This window comes from Hermetia illucens, chromosome 3 (assembly GCF_905115235.1).
Source record: "Hermetia illucens chromosome 3, iHerIll2.2.curated.20191125, whole genome shotgun sequence".
NCBI classification, from domain to species: domain Eukaryota; kingdom Metazoa; phylum Arthropoda; class Insecta; order Diptera; family Stratiomyidae; genus Hermetia; species Hermetia illucens.
Genome location: NC_051851.1, coordinates 104,472,214 through 104,494,291, shown reverse-complemented (window position 1 = coordinate 104,494,291; position 22,078 = coordinate 104,472,214). Strand labels below are relative to the sequence as shown.

General features: G+C 40.4%; 1 protein-coding gene across 3 annotated transcripts in view; it reads right to left on the bottom strand.

Moving 5' to 3' along the window:
- The window catches only part of LOC119653035 (CLIP domain-containing serine protease 2), a 53,177-nt gene extending 32,361 nt beyond the window's left edge, over nucleotides 1-20,816 (bottom strand). Inside the window, exons 1-3 of one of the 3 annotated variants that reach the window (XM_038057484.1) lie at nucleotides 20,016-20,816; nucleotides 19,775-19,871; nucleotides 19,393-19,697 (exon numbers count right to left, since the gene is read on the bottom strand). In XM_038057484.1, coding sequence (XP_037913412.1) covers nucleotides 19,393-19,697; nucleotides 19,775-19,871; nucleotides 20,016-20,481 — 868 coding nt within the window. In that variant the 5' untranslated portion in view covers nucleotides 20,482-20,816. Of the gene's footprint in view, nucleotides 1-19,392; nucleotides 19,698-19,774 lie in introns of all 3 variants that reach the window. The other 2 variants (XM_038057483.1, XM_038057482.1) reach the window with 2 other exon arrangements.
- Nucleotides 20,817-22,078: the final 1,262 nt, after the last annotated feature.

The window sequence follows — 22,078 nt, the reverse complement described above, 5'->3', positions numbered from 1 at the left end:
GTTTAACTTACGTCCACCCTCATCGAAGTAATCTCATTATATCACGTGCTGCAGTGATTGCCGAACACGGCACGATACCAGTTATGAATGTTTTTTTTTAACTTGAATTTATAAATATTATTTTTGTTTTTTCATTAAATTCAAACAAAAATGTTATGAAATCCAAATGCTCACACAGTATATGTATTTCTGGAAGTTAAGTTTGACTTCGAGAGCGATAATGTCCTCGGACCTTAGCTGCTCGGCAAACGGTGTAATTATCCATGTGGATAGCTTTTACAGTACAATTAGCTCTGGGGAAAAGGGAAACCAAACGTGCAGTTGGTTTAGAGGGTTTTTGAGGCGAGAATCGATGCAAATCGCTAGATTTGTAAAAAGTTTATAATTAAAGCTATGGAATGCAATGCTTATATTGATTAACATATACATAGATTTGCTGATACCATTTGTTCACGAAAAACATATCAAATGCTCGGTAAAAAGAGGAGAAAACTTTCTAGAGCACACGAGATATGTCGAAACCTATACAGCAGTGAAAAGTCATTTAGTAAAGACGGTAATATGTTCTAAATATCAAGTAAGTTGTAAGAATAATTTAAGGAATTCGCCTTCTCTTCGCTAATATTTTGAAGTTACGTTTAGTTTAACAGTTTTTTTATATTTGATTGATCTCAGAAAAAAATTCTGTTTTGGTTAAGTTCAGAGCCTAATTAAATCAAAAAAGCGGCTTGCTTTTGTTTTTTCTTCTGAATAAGAGCATTGTACCACCTCTTAGCCAGTAATTCTCCGATTCGTGACAAAAATTTCAAACAAATATGTTTAATACAAACCCATTCATGGAGTTATCCATTTTGATTTTTATAACGGTAGAATACCTCGCACGAAATTATTTATTAGTGAAAAGGGGCACACAGATTTTGCATAGATTTTGCAAGCCACTACATGAAAAATCTTTCTCTTTTTCTTTAGCCTTTCTCCCGTTTACAAGCGAGGTCGGCTCGTCCTGATCGGTTCCGCCATTTGGCTCTATGCGGTCATCGAAAATTTTTTCAGGCTCACTCTCCGACTGTGTTACATGAGGCGATCATTCTTTTTTTGGACAAGTTGCTCGAGATCATTTTTGCTGGATGTCCCGTGTGACGGTGTCCATAATAAGAACAAAGAGGAGTAGTGAGAGGGCGCTTCCTTAATGAACACCAACAGAGACAAGAAGCGGTTTTGATACACCCGCCATACTTCGAACTTTACTTTTCGGATCATGGTAGAGCAATTGAATCCAGCGCACGAGTTCTTCTGGCACTAAGTGTTGTCGTAAATCATACCAAATGAGATCATGTGCCAAACGGTCACACTCTTTCTTTAGATCCAGAAAGGCAATGTAAAGTGGGCGATGTTTTCCACGGTGTTTCTCCATGAGCGCAGCGTGTGTTGCATCAGTAGTTCTTGACAGTTCTTGACAAATCCGGCTTTGTTCGAGGTTATTTCAACGATTTTGCGAATACATTTGTGAAGAATGCGTTCAGAAATCTTCATGGTATGTGATAGTAACCGGATTGGAAGGTAATTTGAACATTCTGCTGGACTACCTTTATTTTTCTATATTGGAACTGTGGTACTTTCCTGAAGTCAAATGGTTTTCTACCTTCCTGAATAACCCGAATACAGAATTCAATGAGTCACAGTCTTGGGTCTCAGCTCTTCGCTTTTCAGAGCTCAGATGCAAAATTATGAAGAGTTTTGGAGAGAAGTAATATTAACTACTGAAACCAAAGTTAATTTTGAAGTAATAACGAAAGAAATAATAATAATCGTTGGCGCGACAATCCGTATTGGATCAAGGAATTGAAGTGTGTTAAAGCACTCAATTCAAAACCGTAGCAGTACACTACAGGGCGCAATGTGGTCGGTATGGCGTTCGCCCGAGATGATTACCCTGATTTGACTCAGGTACTCGTTCACAGCTGAGTCGACTGGTATCCGACATTCAGGTTTTAACCACTTGAGCCATCCAAACAAATGAAGGAAATGTCTGGCGAAAACTGAGCACAGCGGTGCAATCGGAAAATCAACATACTTCCAACTATTAAGCATCGTAGAGGTCATGTTATGGTTTCGGAGGCTATAGCACCCAGTGGGTTGGTTTGGGTTCGTTGAAACTACAATGTTGGGACACCAAGATAAGAGCCTGATTACAGAGAATTTACATCTCTTCGTGGATAGTTTTGGTCTTGGAGTATTGGACTTTCCAATAAAACAATGATCCCATACACAATGCAAATATTTTGAACGAAAGGTTCCTTTCTTATGAACCAAGACGCCTTTGGACGCCTCCCCAATTGCTTGATCTTATTCGATTTGACAAAACGAAACGCGAGCCCCTTTAAAGGTAATTTTATCGATTCTGAAACGGTGAAACGCAGTTATTGATGTCAACGGAGGCTATATTTAACATTGACATATATTTTTATACTCTTCTTGAGTTGTTTTTCTTGTTTTTTTTTAGTGAAATATCGTTTTTTTTAAAGTTTGGAGTCGATTGGATAAAAAATGAGTTCCGTTTTATAGTTCTCCATTAAAAATGGGATCCAAATGTAAATGTACTTGAATCTTTTCATCATCATCATCAATGGCGCAACAACCGATACCGGGTCTAAGCCTGCCTTAATACGGAACTCCAGGAACCGCGATTTTGCGTCGAGGTCCACCAATTCGATACCCCTAAAAGCTGTCTGGCGTGCTGACCTACGCCATCGCTCCATGTTAGGCAGGGTCTGCCTTGTCTTCTTTTTCTACCATAGATATCGCCCTTATAGACTTTCCGTGCTAGATCATCCTCATCCATATGGATTAAGTAACCCGCCCACCGTAAGCTATTGGGCCGGATTTTATCCACAACCTGACGGTCATGGTATCGCTCATAGATTTCGTCGCTATGTAGGCAACGGAATCGTCCATCCTCCTTCTTCTCTCGAGCGCAATTCTTCTTGCTAAGAACCCAAGTCTCCGAGGAATACATGAGGACTGGCAAGATCATTGTATTGTACAGTAAGAGCTTTGACCGTATGGTAAGACGTTTCAAGCGAAACAGTTTTTGTAAGCCGAAATAGGATCTGTTGGCTGACAACAACCGTGCGCGGATTTCATCATCGTAGCTGTTATCGGTTGTGATTTTTGTCCCTAGATAGGAGAAATTATCAACGGTTTGCAAGTTGTATTCTCCTATCCTTATTCTTTCCATTTGACCAGTGCGGTTTGATGTTGCTGGTTGGTTGGTTTTCGGTGCTGACGTTGCCACCATTTACTTTGTCTTGCCTTTATTGATGTGCAGCCCAAGATCTCGCCCCGATTGCCACCTGCTCGATCTGGATGAAGGCAGTTTGTACGTTTCGGGTGATTCTTTCTATGATGTCGATATCGTCAGGATAGGCCAGTAGTTGGGTTGAATTAAAGAGGATCGTACCTCTTGCATTTACCTCAGCATTACGGATCACTCTCTCGAGGGACAGGTTAAAGAGGATGCATGAGAGGGCATCCCCTTGTCGTAGACTGTTGTTGATGTCGAATGGTGTTGAGAGTGATCCTGCTGCTTTTATCTGGCCTCGCACATTGGCCACGGTCAGCCTAGTCAGTCTTATTAATTTCGTCGGGATACCGAATTCTCTCATGGCCGTGTGCAGTTTCACCCTGGCTATGCTATCATGGGTGGCTTTAAAGTCGATGAATAGATGGTTCAACTGTTGTCCATATTTCAATAGTTTTTCCATCGCTTGCCGCAGAGAGAAAATCTGATCTGTTGCTGATTTGCCTGGAGTGAAGCTTCTTTGGTATGTTGTCCTCGGCGTGTGGGCTGTCCGGTCTAGCAAGACAGTGGAGAATATTTTATAGATGGTACTCAGTAACGTGATACCTCTATAATTGCTGCACTGTGTGATATCTCTCTTTTTATATATGAGACAGACAATGCCAATCGTCAGGCACTGATTCGCTGCCCCATACCTTGAGCACAATTTGATGAACCACTTGGTATAACTGGTCGCCTCCATATTTAACCAGTTCCGCTGTAATTCCATTGGCTCCTGGCGACTTCTCCTATACTTGGTGGTGACAGTGTTTGTCTGTCGTCTTCAGTTGGCGGGACCTCCAACACGCCGATGTTCTGGTTGTTCAGTAGCTCATCAAAGTACTCAACCCATCGCTGTAATATGCCCATTCTGTCGGAAATCAGATTTCCCACTTGGTCTCGGCAGGATGAGCATCGAGCTGTATAAGGTTTCAACCTGCTGACTTGTTGGTAAAACTTGCGCGCCTGGTGCGGTTGCTCCCTGTACTTTTCTAGTTGACAGACTTGTTGGTTCTCCCAGGCGTCCTTTTTCCGTCTGTCAAGCGGCTTCTCCGTTTAACGGAGTTCGTGATAAGTCTCTGCGAGTGCCCCCGTTCTTTGAGAATGCAATATTACTCGGTATGTAGCATTCTTCCGTTCCGTAACTAGCTTACATTCATCGTCAAACCAGCCGTTGCGACTCCTTTTGCGGCTGGGGCCAAGTATGTTTGTGGCCGTATCCATGATAACGTTCTTCAGGTGGTTATGAAGATCATTTGTTGATGCTTCATCTCCAGGTCGTCTGTTGACTGCGGTTATTGCGGCATCCATTTTCCTCTTATGGGTGTCGCGGAGGGCTGTGTTATGGATGGCTTCAGTGTTAACTTTCACCTGATTGTTAGAGGGGATTTTGGGTGGTGTTGTTATTCGAGCTCGGAGCACCATGCCAGCGAGATAATGATCCGAGTCTATATTGGCCCCCCTATATGTTCTGACATTCATCAAGGCAGAGAGGGGAGAGGTAACACGTGGTCAATTTGGTTTAAAGTGGTCCCGTCTGGAGAGGCCCATGTATGTTTGTAGACCGCTTTCCGCGGAAACCAGGTACTTCCAACAACCATTTCGTGTGACACTGCTAACTGAATGGTCCGCAGTCCGTTATCATTTGTATTTTTGTAAGCTATGGGAGCCAACGTATCGCCTGAATACGGCCTCCTTCCTTATTTGGCTGTTAAAATCCCCAAGTATGATTTTGATATCATATCTGGGACAGGTTTCGAGGATTCATTCTACTGCCTCGTAGAAGGTATCTTTCTCTGACTCTGCAGTCTCCTCTGTAGGGGCGTGAACATTAATGAGGATTATATTTCTAAACTTGCCTCGCAAGCCCAGAGTGCATAGCCGTTCACTGTATCTTTTGGTTTACTTTATTAACTTTTGAGAGTTTTGAGAAGATGTTCGAAAATGCCTCTCCTTAAGTACGTATTGTATTAGAACCATTTGTTGTCTAAGAGATTTATATAAAATTAATTTATTTGTAAATAAATATAATAATTTAATCTTTATCACTCAAAATTGGGAACCTCGACAAAATTCGAATCTACCCCAAAATCATAGTGAACTTTTTCATTGTATAATACATTCAACTCAGCTAATTAGATACTAAGACTACGGGGATGTCCGTAAGGCTTTAATGGTATTTTTAATAAAAAAGAGAGAAACATCATTATAATGGGAATAAATAATATTTTAAAGAGAGTAAGTTTGCGGGATTCAGCTCCATCGTTAATAGAAATAATATGAAAGTCCTCCAATCATCGGCAAAGCTTTAAACGCGCTTAGTCGGGTAGGCATCAATTTGTAAGATTTTCCAATGTCTAATTCTAATTTAAAGGAACATTACAATTCAAAGTAAATAGATGAACAAGTCGGAATAATGGAAGCTCGCGCTTCGGGTATAAAGGTTTTGTGTCCATTTTATATAAGAAACACATTTTTCTATCCGTATACAGCTATAAATCCAACATTTTTTTTCGTACTTTTCCAAAACAAGAGACATATGTACATATTACAGCCATAGATATTATCCTCCCCCTAAACAAACAAACTGCTTATTTCTGAATACTGTACATGCGTATATAAATTGATCGTACCCATATTTCCGATTTACTTCGTGCACAAAAGCATTCATATGTGCATATATAGTACATATATTAAATACGGCTGGTTTAATGTACAAATATATGTATCTATCTGAATTAGACATTACCCGGAAAATTCACGCCTATACTATACACCTACATACACACATTTCTGGTGGTGACGTCAAACACTAATGCGCGAAATTCACAAAAATGACGAAGTTTCACACCCTATGACATTGTTAGTATAAGTTGGAATTTCTTCAAACTTGACCAAGTTGTGCATTATGTTACCCCTTATCCCCATACCGCACTTCTGGAATAAGTGGGGTTACCAGGTAAATTTCTAAAATGTTGAAATATGCTATTATTAATTTTGTTTATGTAGATATCGGAACCGGATGTATTTTGATGCCAAGATTTTGTAGAGATGCACCAGTGTGATTTTTTTCAGATTTTTCGCTTGGATAGGTTCTGAGAACGAGACTTGTTACACCTTCTGGGGGTCATATTTTGACCACCCCAACGTTTCACCCGATATCAAATATGGGACCAGTTTCGAAAAGTACTAATTAAGCCCTTTCATTTGATACCCCACATAACCACCTTAAACTTAACACAAAATGGCGGAACTTGCTGCATGTAAAGGGAAAAACAGATAACACGTTCTCACCAATTCTCGTGACAATCATTCTAACCGTTTCTGAATAAATCGGGTGTGACCGACAGACGGACAGATGGACAGACGGGCGGACGGGCGGACGGGCAGACGGACAGACGGATAAACAGACATTGACTCGATTCTAATAAGGTTTTGTTTCACAGATTCTGTTTGGCTAAATAGCTAAATATCAGTTAAACCCAGATGTACTTAAGAAGATAGGTTGCTGTTTTCGGCATGTAACGCGGTTAGGATTTATTTTGTGCAAAATCTTAATCGGGAAAAGGGAAGTTGGCCAAGGACGAGTTATGCGTTTTCTTATATAAAGAACTCCCCTCTTGTCATATTGTTATTTTTCCCTGTTATCATTACACTTGGGCTATGCGGGTGATAAGCCTAAAGTAGTATAACAACACAAAGATGAACGTAAACCTCCATGACGAACCGGAGTAGGGCAGGCAACACAACGATTTTTTAAAAAAACTGGTAAGTTAGCCTGCACGTGTGTGCGCTTCTACAGAGTACATTTTGCACCGACAGTTTCAACTATTTAGTTTAAACTACCCAAGGCTGACGCTTAGCCAATTCTACCAGCAGACCGTTACTACTGTTGCGTTTGTATGTAGTTGAAACACAATTCTTTTCTATTTTTTCTAGATTCTATTGTGAGTAGCTCGTCTACTACACTACTTGCTTCCAGAACGAGAGATGACTGTTATTTAGCAAGCAGGTATGAAAAATGGATGGGAAAAGTGAACGCTTTACATATAATTCGATTCTATGCATCCTTAGCTTTTCTAGAGTAACTTAAAAATGGGTTTTTACTACAATACATACCAGGAAATTTCCTTTTATATGATATTAAATTTCTATGATATTCATTTCACATGAAAGCAACAACAGCTACTATAATTATGTTGGTGTTAGTATGGGTTTCAAGTAGTCTGTGCGCGTTTCTCGGGGATAGGAGGAATCACTTCCTTGGTGAAAAATGAAGCGAAGTAGGTATGCATGAGTTACCAGCTTATTGGAATGATATGTTAATACCCTGTAAGTGCTGTCGAGCCATCTTAACTACAGCTTGGAAATTTTGTCAATACGTGGGGTCTCTAAATTACATGAACATGGCTTTTTGGACTTTACTTACAGAAACGTCGCACATGGCCGTTTTAGCGCGTGAACGTTTAAAGTGTGCTTCTAAATTTCATTAGTTGGTCTTTATAGAGCTATTTTTAATCAATGTGGATAATGGATATCGCAAGTAGTTGCTTAAGCACACCGATGATTTTGCCGATCAGCGTACCATTGTAGCGATCGTATTTTCAAATGATGTGCACAACATGTCTTAATATTCTTAGTGATGTATTATATTTCAGGGGTATTCTTGCATGAACAACTTTTCGAAATTTTGTCTAGTCAAGACGCATTGGACAGTAAATTTGTTGCCTTGGAAGCTCAATCGATGATTTTTTACTAAGGTTTTGTTTTTCAAACAAAAAAATCGGTTTAATGTCTGTCTGTCTGTCACAGGCGCTTTTCTCATAAACGGCTATATCGATTGAAACAAAATTTGGTGAGAAGGTGGGAACTGTGGACCCCCAGACATGCAGTGAGTGATATCCTCGTAAGTTGAGATTAAGGAGGGGTCCCTATACATGTAAAAGGGGGGTGTACAAATTTTTCACCAAATATAGTCATGTAGGTTTTCAAATGAAAGGTCTTAATGAGTACTTTTTGAAGCCGGTCTTAGTTTGGAGATTCGTTAAAAAGGCGGGGAGTGGAAAGTGATGATTTCTTTAACGGACCCATTCTCAGAAACTCCCTAATCGAAAAAATCTGAAAAAAAATCATGAAGCTTTCTCTATATGGTCCCCAAGCCTCAAAATACTTTCCATATCGATATCTCTTTAAATTAAGTTAATAATAGTATGTTACCATATTTTGGGGAAAGTTGAATAGAACCCCCCTTAAGTTTATCTCAGAGTTATAAAAGTTAAAGTTAGTAGTATAAAATATAATATGAAGCATATTATCTCCAAGTTTGATCAAAATCATACTATTAGCAACAAAGTTACAGTAGCTCAAAGTTGTCTTTACCGTGTAAATTTACAACCCGAAGTACTAAATCTGACATGCTATCATAAATGCATATACGTTACGGGCTATGCACAAATGGGATAATTCTACACTCAAATATACTCACACAAGAAGCAAACAAAACCTTTCATATCTGAAGCGCCCAGCTTCCGGTTTCCCGATTTGTTGTCTCTCTGCATCCTTTGACACTTGTTATGAATTAGTCGTTGAGTCGAAATCAGCTATAAATCTGTAAAACGTTAATATGTGGGTACGATCTTCCGTTTTCCGTATTTGACTAGGGCCTGGGACTGGGCGACATTCAACCGTGTCCCATTATAATTGTGAGAAACAATTTGATCTATTCTCTTTGCATGAAATTCCTAATGACTCGATGGCTGATGTTCAATGTTCAATGTATTGACGATTTCACCTTATTATATGAACATACCAGTTCCAACACCTGTCCAAAACCAAAATAGGAACAAGTCGGATACCGGAAGCTAGGCGCTTGCGGTTTTATGTTCATCTTATATGAGAAACTCTCTATGCAGGTTTTCCATTCGTACATAGCCAAGAATACAAAACATTCCGCCATATTTTGTCGAATTCCAAGATATACATGTGTACATATGTACATTTCAACGATATAAATACTGTGCATTCTAAATGGACAAACATTATCTATTACCGCATTGATAAATTAATCTAATGCATTTTCACACATTTCCACTTCCCTCCGTGCATAAAAGCACGTCCGTAAATTAAAAACCGTTGGTTGGATGTCTATTATATTACTACCCGAAAGCGTTGTAACACATACATGTAAATACACATGTCTCCCTCGAGTAGTTGACACTGATGTGCAAATAACAAAAAAAAGCCAACATGACCATATCCTGTGTAAAAAAAATGTACACCCCCCTTTCAGAGTTATACAAAGTGGGGTCACTCGTTGCATATAAAGCGGCACACAGACCGCATGTTCTCACCAAATTTCGTCACAATCGGTTTAGCAGCTTCCGAGTAAATCGGGTGTGACATACGGACACAAAACCTTAAAAAAACATGTTGGAATACCGGAAGCTAGGCGGATTTAAATGCTTTTGGTTCACCTTATGTGAGCAACTTTCTATCCACGCTTTTCAATTGAGACACATCTAAGAATTCAAAACATTTCTTCATATATGTATTTCCAAACTCCATGATATATTTACATATTAAAGACAGATATGGTGCTCATCCAAAGCAAAGAAATATAGTTTATTCCGCACTCTAGCGCATATGTGTCTCAATATTTTCTCTTTACTCCGTGCACAAAAGCTGTTATGTACGCAAGTTGAATACTGGTGGTCCGGATATTACCCGAAAACTTCATTGACTTGTACCATACAAATATATACATATGCCTGTCTCGAGTAATTGATACTGATATACAAATATTTTAACTAAACAAATCGAAATACGCGAAGTTCACCGCTTCCGGTATAAAAGTATTGTGTTCATCTTATCTGAAGAGCTCTATGAAGCTTTTTTCATTCCTCCACAGCTAAAAATTCAAAATATTCGTTCATATATTACCAAACTCCAAGATATAAATATGTGTGACATATTAAAACAAACAAGCATTGCCTATTACCGTATGCTACTACGCATCTAAATTGATCTAACGCATTTTCACATATTTTTACTTTACCCGTTGGAGAGAAGAATTCTCCGAAGAATAACGACGAAATCTATGAGCGATACCATGACCGTTAAGTTGTGGATAAAATTCGGCTCAATAGGTTACGGTGGGTGGGTCACTTATTCCGTATGGATGAGGATGATGCAGCCTGGAAAATCTATAAGGGCAATATCTATGGTAGAAAAGGAAGACAAGGCAGACCCTGCTTGAGATGGAGCGCTGACGTAGGGCAGGACACCAGACTGCTTTGAGGGATATCGAATTGGTGGACCTCGGCGCGAAATCAGGATGTTTGGAGTTCCTTATTAAGGCAGGCCTAGACCGGATGCCGGTTGTTGCGCCGTTGATGTCACACATCCATGTCCATTTATTGTCCACTATCCGTAAATTACATTAGCATATACATATATAACAAAACAAGTCGGAACACCGGGTAGCTGGGGGCTTCAGGTATAAAGGTTTTGTGTTCATCTTATGTCAGAAACTTCTAGGCAGGTTTTTTTTTTCGCCGGTAGCTGAAAATTTAAAATATTCCGTCATGTATGTTTTTCCAAACTTCTGAATATAAGAATATCTGCACATATTAAAGACATAACCGGACAACGTTTCACTTTTGGGGGCTCACATTTTGAGTCCTTATCCCCTTATATTCGACTCAATATCACAATTGCCACCTGGCTATATTCCCATGGCTATGACTATATTCGCTGACAAAAACTTTAACATCTCCATTCCCCCTCCCTTAAACTCAATAGAAATTGCCGCCGCTGGCTATATTTAAACGAATTATCAAGTGAGAATTTCGTGAAAATTAGTTCAGCAATTTGCGAGTAAATCGTGTGTGACAGATAGACGGACAGCAAACATTGAATCATAAATAGTGAGCTCATGTGTTCGGGAGTCATTGGGTCTGTTCGTTGAGGATGAGCATTATAATGTCTTCAACAAGTATGGGCGTTTAAAAATGTAATAAGGAATATTTTGCATGTTCGCTATGTATATACGAATAGAAAAGCATTCATAAAAAGTTTCTCATGTATAATAATGATGGGCACCAAATGTCATCATTATCACATAAAGTGAATGCCTATGGATGACAGTTTCCCTTTTTAGCTGGAATACGGTAGTAGGCAATGTTTACTTGTAAGGCTTTCTGTGAAACGAAACCTTATTAAAATCAATACAATATCTATCTGTCAATCAATCACACCCGATTTTCATCGAAACAGCTGAACTGATTATTACGAAATTTGGTGAGAACATGTGGTCTGTGTGTCCCATGCAGCGAGTGGCACCATTTTATGTTAAGTTTCAAGGGGGCTCCCCATACATGCGAAAGGGGGTGAACAATTTTTTCCACAGAATATGGTGATATGGGGTATCAAATGAAAAGGTTCGATCAATTGCTCTGTGGCAATAGATGACGAAATATTTTGTATTCTTACCTACGTATGAATGGAGAAAAGTGCATAGAGAATTGCTCACATAAAATGAACACAAAACCGTTATACCGAGCTTCCGGTATTCCGACTTGTTTTAGGTTGAGGACAATATTTATGTCAATATAATTAAGCTACATATATGTGTTGGTGTCCGGAAACATAAGAACAAATATTTCGGCGTCTTGCGGTAATGGTGACGAAGATGCTACGTTTTACTGACTAGTGGCGTAACACGTTTAGATCACATCCGAAATGAGGATATCCGCGATCGTTATGGGGTTGCACCGATCGTGGAAAAGTTGCGAGAGAGGCGTCTTCGATGGTATGGTCACGCAAATCGTGGTAACGAGAATTCACTTGCCAAGATTGGTCTGAATATCGAAATCGATGGTAAACGACCAATAGTCGAGCCGAAACAACGGTGGCTTGATACGGATGGGGTTTGAAAGACTCGAGATTGCACCCAGATCAGGCATTCGATAGAGCCAAATGGCGAAGCCGACCACGACGAGCCGACCCCGCTTGTGAACGGGACGAAGGCTGAAGAAAAAGAAGATTTCGAACTCTTATTTCTACGTATGGAAATATGTACGCGCATAGAAAGTTTCTCACATAAGGTAAACACAAAGCCTTTACACTCAAGCAAAACCTTATTAAAATCGATCCAATATCTGCCTGTTGTCTGTCCGTCTGTCACATCCGATTTACTCAGAAATAGCTAAACCAATTGTCACGAAATGTGGTGAGAATACGTAGTGTGTCAATCCCTTTACATGTAGCAAATAGCGCCATTTTGTGTTGAGTTTGAGAACCCATACATATGAAAGGAAGTGTAAACTGGTCATGGTCATACAGCGTATGAAATGGAAGAGCTTGTTTATTACTTTTCGAAACGGGTCTCATTTCTAATATTTGGTGAAACATAGGGGAGTAGTGATTCAAAATGTGTCCCCCAAAAAGTGAAGCAGGTCTCGTTCTCGGAACCTATCCAGCCAAGAAATCTGAAAAATTCACAATAGTGCACCTACATGAAATCTAGGCCTCAAAATACATGCCATTCCGATATCTGCTCAAATAAAAAAAAAAAAACAAATTAAAAAACTAGCAAATTACTGTATTTTACGAATTCTCCTGAAATTCCTTTAAATTTTGCATTTCACGTAAATTTATTGCATTCTAAGGTGTATGATGTCGCCATCATATAAAGTGGAACTTATATGGGATAAAGTTGGGATATTTTAGTTTTCCTTTTTTACCTTTTTAAGGTTTTGTTTGTAAAACAAAAATTCGTTGAGATTGAGGGAGGTTCCCATACATGTAAAAGGGGGGTGTAAACATTTTTTTGGCCAAATATAGTTTTGAGATTTGTTAAAAAGGTGGAGAGTGGGAAGGGTGCAAAGTGATGATTTCTTTAACGGACCCATTCTCAGAAACTACCAAACCGAAAAATCTGAAAAAAATAATGAAGCTGCTTCTATACGGTACCCAGGCCTCAAAATACTCTCCATATCGATATCTGTTCAAATTAAGTTAATAATAGTATATAACCTTATTTTTGGAAAAATTGAGGAAAACCCCCCCATAAGTTTATGTCAGAGTTATAAAGGTTGGTAGTAGTATAAAATATAATATGAAGCATATTACCTCCAAGTTTCATTAAAATCATACTATTAGTAACAAAGTTACAGTAGCTCAAAGTTGCCTTACCGTGTAAATTTACAACCCGAAGTACTAAATCTGATATGCTAAATGCATATTCTTAACGGGCTACGTACAAATATACTCACCCAAGAAAAAAACAAAACCTCTCATACCTGAAGCGCCCAGCTTCCGGTTTCCCGACTTGTTTTGTTGTTTGTATATCAGTATGAATTACTCAACATAGGCATGTGTGTGCACATGTATTTGCTAATAATGTTTGCGGATGGTGTCAAATAAAAAAAGACATGTGTGTATGCTAGTGCGGTTGGTATTTACTTTAAGTATATAAATGTACGGAGTAAAGTGAAATGCGTATCCCTGACCACCAGTTCGGATTCCGCTCTAAACACGGAACCCAGCACGCGTTGAGCTACCTACACGACACTGTCGTCTCAAGACTTAACGTCAACAATAAACCCACAGTAGCATGTGCGTTAGATTTGGAAAAGGCCTTCGACTCCGTGTGGGTAAACGGACTTATATACAAATTGATAGATAATGACTTCCCTGTCCCGATAATTAGACTTGCGTTAAGTTTCTTCGAAGATAGGCACTTTTATGTCAGCGTGGGGAATGAATTTTCAGATCTCTTGCCGGTAACGTCGGGTGTACCGCAAGGATCCATTTCATGGCCAACCTGTTACAACATCTTCACGGCTGACGTTCCGATCCCCGATGACGGCGTTGAACTGATCCAATTCGCCGATGACACGCTTATCTTCGCTTCGAACCTCCACCCTAACAGGGCAGCCAAAGCGGTTGAGAAATACATTGTAAACCTCTGCAGGTACTACCGTAGTTGGGGAATCAAGATTAATGAGGGAAAAACGCAAATCTGCACCTTTAGGAGAAAATCTAGATACTTAGGTTCTAGAGGCATCCATAGGAAAGCTAAACGCTTGAAAATGAGAATCGGGAACACCACAGTGAGCAGATCTACTTCGATCAAATACTTGGGAGTAACCCTGCATGAACTCCTCAAGTTTAAACCCCACCTCCAGCTCGCTATCAGCAAGGCACGCGGTGCAGTCAGTAGCATCTACTATCTTCTTCGCAAGACAGTAGGTCTCAGCACCAAAACCAAACTGACCCTGTATAAGGCCCTTATAAGACCCGTTATCTGTTACGGAGCACCAACTTGGATCTCATGCTCCAACCAAGCAATGGCAAAATGCGAGTCATTCGAACGCCGAATCCTTAGACATTGTACAGGCTTGTCTTACAACTGGAAAACAAAAAAGATCGGCAAAAACGCCGAAGTGTATAGGCGAGCCAAAGTCAAACCACTTCGAGAACACGTTCTCACAATAATGGAAAGGTTCTTCGAAAGAACGGAGGACCACCCCAACCCACTAATTCGGCATCTCTACCAACAGGGTAAAACCTCCCCATTGGCCACATTCTTAAGGCCCTGCCAAATCGTGAGTTCATCTCTAAGACCCAAAATCCTAACCTTTTTTGAAACTCCTTGCCTGGTAGGGGTGGATAGAGGATAAGCACAGGAAATTGTAATGTGCTTATTGTAAATATTAGTTAAGGATTAATTATGTTAGATTAAGTTAGATTAAATTACTTTAAGTTAAAATAAGTTAGGTTAAGTTATATGTAACTAGGTTAAGTAAGTAAAATTTCACCTTCTCGCGCCTTTAGTGCGGGCGCAGTTTGAAAATACCAAGTGCTATTATAAATTGTCAAGATCGATGTATAAATAAAAATATACACAGTAAAGTAGATTACAGAGAAGGTCGGGTTGGCCAAACTATGTAATAGTCACCCGTTTGATAGCATTAAGATCTATTAGCCGTTATTAAGCTAGCATTAAGTAATCATTGTCTAGTTGTAAGTCACTATGAGTAAATAAATGAAATGAAAAAATGAAATGCGTGAAGATGCATTAGATCAATTTAGATGGGCGTCGTTTGTTTACTTAGGATTAACAGAATATTGATATGTAAGTGCATATGCATGTGTATCTGGAGTTTAGCAATTAATGAAGGAAAATTTTATAATTTTAGCTATGTAGTCTAGTCTGCAAACAACCCGAGTTATTTTTTTTGCTTTACTACATCCTAGTAGTTCGAACGTTGTTTCAGCCGGCAAACTAATAGTTGTCCCTTGTGTGCCTCCATACCCTGTCCTGAGTTCCTCAATTCCAGGCTCTTAGAATACGACTGGTGCGAATTGCCTTCCTGGGGCTTCGCGACTGTTCTCTTCCTCCGCAACTTCATGAATGGTTTCTTATTGTATGGTGATTTCCAACCATTTAGTTTGTACTTCCTGAGAACTTTTCACATTACAGAGGAAATCGGTCGCATTGTCGGGAGACTTTTTCAACAGATTTGAACTTCCGCAGAATGTGGACGTATGTGACATAACCTTTGGAATTGATAATTAATTCAATAAGTATACATTGCGTTTCGTATTTGCGAATTTTAACAATTCAATTATTCTCCCCATAAGCAGGGTGAAAGAAAATTCATCATTCACATTGCTCCCATTATTGGACTTGCTAAAGTGGAAGTAGGGAGGCTTTCTTCCCATATCTAACAAATTAATTGCAATTATCAACTCTATTTGCAGGGTTGCGGTGTTATTTATAGATTTTTCAAAGTTTTCCATTGAGCAGTTTCTAAGAACAATCAATAAAAAGATAAAAAGGCTGACATTAAATGAATTCTTCTAAGGTTTTGTTTCACTCAAACTTTTAATATTAATTATACTTTTCTAGAACTTAAATAAAAGGACCATTATCGGGATTTACGAATCCTCTGGTTCAAAAGTGATTTGTTCAGAGTGCAGTGAGAGATGAAGCATTCCAAGTCTTCTAAGTTTTCATTAGAAGACTATATGATCTATTGAGATTTGAGAAAAAGATTGTTCATTTATAACTTCACCTTAATTTTAAGAATGGTAACTGCTTAGTACACGACGGTCAAAATAGAGTAAAGTTATCGTTGCTTATAAGGAGGGAACAAATTCAAGCTCCAGCAACATAACGAAATCTTGGATTGCTAAACATTGCGAAATTCCGTAATAATTATATGTTACTCTACGCAATTTTTTGGAGGAAATTTAGTAGATCGGCATATTTATTTTGTTGCTGCCGTGCAAGTGAGAATGCTGCGGTTTGTTCATTTGACAACTTTTCAATTTTCAATTTCAATAGCCTGTTGAGCTGGTGTTTAAGAATACAATGGCCCATTAATTTGGGATGTAAGAATATGTACACTCAAAATAGTTCTGCTTTTATTGTAAGAGGCAATTAAAGAGGATCGAACTTTGTGAGCTAGTAACGAATTTCGGGATCGCTACGGAACTGTCACCAATGCCTCGGATGAAGGCTACGACACTTTCGCTGTGGAAAACGGTTTTTGGTTTCTCGCTAATGGTATTGAGAAGCCTATGCGAAGTGGGTTGGTGGGATTCTGGATAGTAGTATTATCTGCTTTGAGACATGGTTCTATTGAACTCCGGGAGACCTTTACGTAGTAGACATGAATCCGTTCTCGGACTGTGACTGGCCGCTCTTATGTTATAGGAGCCGTGTTTTTGCAGCATTTGGACGGCGAAGTGGGATTCTGGATAGGAATTTTATCTCCTTTACGAAAGATATTACACGTGATCGTAAGCCTTTCAATTTTCCTGTAATGGAAGTTAACAGGGGGATTTACATTCACAAAAATGAGCAGCTGAAGAGGTGGAGAGAATCTTCCTCCAAGATTCTGAATTATATAATATACACCAGAATTCCACCTCATGTGGATAATATCACATTCCGTAGCACGGACTGTTCCTCCAACCGGACGCGAAGTTATCTGGTATCTTGGTATCAACACACTGAAGCACTCCAATCTTTGTATCTTGATACTTGATGGATCTCAGATCTATTGCAATGAGTTGAAAAAGCAGATGCTCGTTACAATTTCAAAGAAGGGTACCTGACTTCCATATGGGAATAACCGCATGATTTTTGCTGTTGCAATAATACTGTTTATAAAATAATAAATAATAATAAATAATGTGTGAGTATGAGTCGTCTGACTTGGTGGCTGGATCGGTTTCCGTAATGTGGGGCGTTTCGACATCTAGGCGTCACGATGACTAGGCGGGGCGAGTACAACATCTTATTGGCCCTTTTTGGACTACAGATTCGTCGAGCGTTTCGGGCATTTCGCGCACGTGACTGTGCAGCGAGTCGCAGACCAGTACCGCTTTATTACTCACAGCGACACAATCCCGTCCATCATCAGGCAACGTGTTTGACTTGAGGTCATCGCGGAAACTGGCGACCAAGAGTCAATGGGGGCAGAGGCGGCAGCATCAACAGCACCACACCCCACTGCAGGCAACAGTTTCAGTATTCAGCGAAGCACTCTTATCCACCGTCCAGCTGAGGTCTCCGCAGAGATTCGGGACGAATTCCAAAGAGCGTATCGAGAATTTTCGGAAATGGAACCTTTGCATAGACTAGGTACTCCCAGGCTCTCTGCATCTTCAGCACCTCCGAGAGTTCTACCTCAAATCAATGATGAGATTGCATCTCGGCTGTGTGCTGATATGTCGCTGCTGCAACTACAATCACTTGTATATTTTGGTGCAGTTACGGCTGTCAGATTGTACGGTCAGAAGATTTGCTTTCGTGTTATTGGTTTGAGTGACCGAAGAAATCCACCATGGAAACTTCGTCTGGAATGTCGGCGAGATTCACTAAGATACGACATTGCAAGGCTGATTCAAATCAGCTCTTACAATGCCAGCAGACGGGTGAAGAATAAAGTGCAGAACTTTTACAGCAACTATGTCAACCCCTGTGAAACACCCGTAGTTGAAATTCTGGACACACTAAAGCGGAAACTTTCTGTCGTATTCAGTCGGTACGGTGAAAGTCAATCCAGACGTGTTCAGAATGCAACCTACGCGACGAACGCGACCTAACAATTAACGACAATATTTGAAAAAATAATAATCGGTGGCCCAAGAATCCATTTGGATGAGAGCCTTCAAGTGGTCTGAGCACTTCACAAGACCGTAACGGTCCACTACAGGATTACGGTACACTGTAGGCAACAATGTGGTCAGCGTTGCGCTCACCCGTGATTATTTCCCTGTTTTGACACATTCAGAGCTCAGTCCACTGACATCCGACATCCAGTTATGGTACAAATCCCACTGTCGCGATCTTCCATACGACAACCTAGTGTTCTAAGCAGTGAGTTATCCCGACACATTTGAAATAAATGGTGGTTTCTTCTTCTCTAAATATACATTAAGCCGCATTCCATACTGTAGGTAAAACCATTCTGGGTTAAATGACCGGCTGCTATACATGCGATAATTGGGCTCAAACCGTCATGTGGAAAATACAAATTAGCAGCTAGATTTTCATTTCTTGGTAACAGGATCTCGAAACTAGCTGTGGAATCAACTGTTTCTTTACTGACAAATATCCAGGGCGGAAACAGGTTCATTCGAACTTCAATGAAAACTCTGAACTTCGGACTCATATATTTGAAAATTGGAGCTGGCGAGAGAAAATACTAATAAAATGCACATATCGAATGTAATTATTGCGCTGCTTCAAAATTCTAATTGGTCACAAGCCTATGCCCTGCGTCGCGAAATGTTGGCACTACTATTAAGTACGGAGGATGCGCTGCTCTGCCATTCGAGAATGAATGTATAGTGAAACTTCGTGAATTTGGCTTGGGCGCATAGGGGATGATTGATCGAGTACGAGGGCGTGAACGGAATAGAACAGGTCAATTATTCTCGAGTTAGTAGGGAGTTCTAAATATATGTAGAAAATAAAACAACGTTGTAATTAGGAATGGGAAGTAAAGTAAAAAATGTGACACCAAACTTACAGAGGTTCGTTCGGCCCCATCCAGCCACCGTGAAGATCGCTCCTTTGGCTTTGGTGATGGAATGGTTGTGGCTCTGGACAGGAAGGCAGATTGGCATTATGAAATGTGTAAATCGAACGTTCTGTTTGAGCCGGAGAAGCGCAATGTCGTGCTGCATATCCCGCGCGGATTCATTGTAGTCAGGGTGGATGATGATGTTCTCGACGGCTACGTCCACGGCCGAATCGGCGCAGTCCACATGATTAATTTCCTGGATGCAATCAGGCTCGGTGTTAGTGTTGTATTCGCCGAGGCGCACTGACTTCCTAGCGACACGTGGTAAAAACCGGTAAACCGGGTTAGGATGTGATTTTGTTTAAGAAAAGCGGAAAGCATTACGTACAGTCCTTTCTTCTCTTCGAAAACAGCCCCGGACACGCAGTGGGCGGCAGTGAGAACGTAACGTCGACTAATCAAGGCCCCGGCGCAACCGAATTCGTCTAAAACGGGACTCGTTAGATTGACGACAAATTGACGGAAGGAAGATAAATGGCTACTTGAATTGTACACCAGTAAAGCCATCCACGGGTATTCATCCAACTCTGCAATTTCGCCGCCATAGATTCGGTTTACTAGTTGCTTACCGCATTCTTCCTCCAATCCGATGCCTGCCGGTGGTCCCGACTTCGGGGCACCGGTTCTCTTTCGGTGCTTCTTGGGTTGCACTTTTGCCATGTCCTCAAGCCGCACTTTCCGATCATTTCGCGAGAACTGCACGTGAGGATCTACGTACCTGCCGGAACCCTCGGGGCAACAAATTCGTGGCTCTATTCCATCGTCTTCGCACTGAACACGTTTCAAAAAGTTCACCTCTTCGGCGGTCAGATTAAAATCGCTACGAAGGCGCACGTAAGACTCACATTCACTGACAATCACACACCAGCCCTTATCACTCTGGTTGGGGATGGTGCAGGTACGCAAGCCCGCAACCTTAAGCCCACTTCCGGAACCCCCAGCCGGTAGCTCGCTGGGCGGATTTTGCACGATGGGGGTGGCGACGCCATGCGCGCTCACGGCAAGAACGGTTACAAGCAACTTAGCGAGGTGCATCACGGCGCCGGTAGTAGATAACGACCTCTACGAAGCTCAATCTAACAACAGTCGAAAAATTGGGCGCACAGGTGAAACGAATCGCTCTCGAAGCCAGCGAATGCACTCGCGATGGTAGGGCGCCAATTAGGTAATGCGTACAGTGGGTGACAAAATCTCTATCGACGTTAGTGCAATCGTAGATATTATCGTCGTACTATCATGACGCGGAAAAGCAGATTGATAAAGAATAGCTTTTCGCCGTTTTTCTCGCAACCACTCGATGCCCGCTGCAATTCACGCCGTTGGAAAAGTTTGAATGGGTCGTAGCTGCTGCGTTTGATACAGTGGCGACATTGGTGCTACCGACGCGGACCACTGCTGTTTTCCTCGATACTAGATACAGGCTAGGAACGGAGCAAAAAGATGGAAATTCCGCAACTTGATTGGCGGATAAACCATTTCGGTTTTTTGCTGGCCGCTTTCTTGAAATTTGCTAATTCCGGCATTTTTTGTGGGGTTTTCTCCAAAAGTACAATGATCTGTAGAACACTTTTAAGCCGGCTAGTTTGGTGGGCCTATAGCTTTGCCAATTCAGATGCGTTTGATTGAGAGGAAATGTCCGAAAACGGTGACGCCGCCTTCTATGAAGCTCCCTCAAATTCAAGCGATTGGGGCCACTGCCAAGTTGCCTTCTGAAATTCACGTCGATTGCTCTTTAGTTGCATATGTGAACGTTAGATTTGCGCACAAACAAAGGATTACTTCAAAATCTTGCTCCGAGATAGTGGCATCAAATAACCTGAAAAATTCTATGTAGTTGGGGCACCAGACTGTCAATATACGAGGCCCAATAATAATGATAATTGTAGTAAATATGGTGCGGTAAGGGGTACGGCAACATCATCTGGAAACGCTTTGGCAAACATCTCTGTTTGTACATATTTTTTGTTGTTTGCGTGCTCGTGCTTTGAATCTACTGTTTTCAGTGTTCATTAGAATTAACTCAGTTCTGTTTTCAAAATTAAATGAACACAGGCATGGTAGAGAATAATGAAGTGTGTACCTCAACACCCATCCTAAAGAAAATAGCCGAATTTTTACCTGTCGTGTGTGTGTGCACACGATTTTTACGTATAGAAACTTACTTATATCTCTCGAAAATAAGTTTAGTTTCGGGAACTTTACAAAAGAAAACTTACATATCTTTTCTAATTGATGATGCATATATATTTATGTATGTATGTAAATATCGCCACTACAATGTCAGACAGTTGGATATGATATTTTTCGTTGGTCACTTTGAAAACGTTTTGGCAGAAGTAATTATTGTCCAAGTAACTTACTTCGGATTCAAAAGACAGTCAAAACGCTTTTTATCGAAACACCAACAATATTTATAAGGGCTCATTTGTAAAACATAAAATAAAAGGACTTGTTTTTATTTCTTTTTCTGAATGGATCGTTGGCGGCAAGGTTCTATTCGAACACGGTATTAAGAAATTACAATGGGCTTCATGCAATTTAAAACGATTTTTTGACAAATGTAGAGAACACAAAGAACCAATTATATGGTCGCTTGGTATTAGATGGAAGGCGAAGAACAACATTTCTTTAT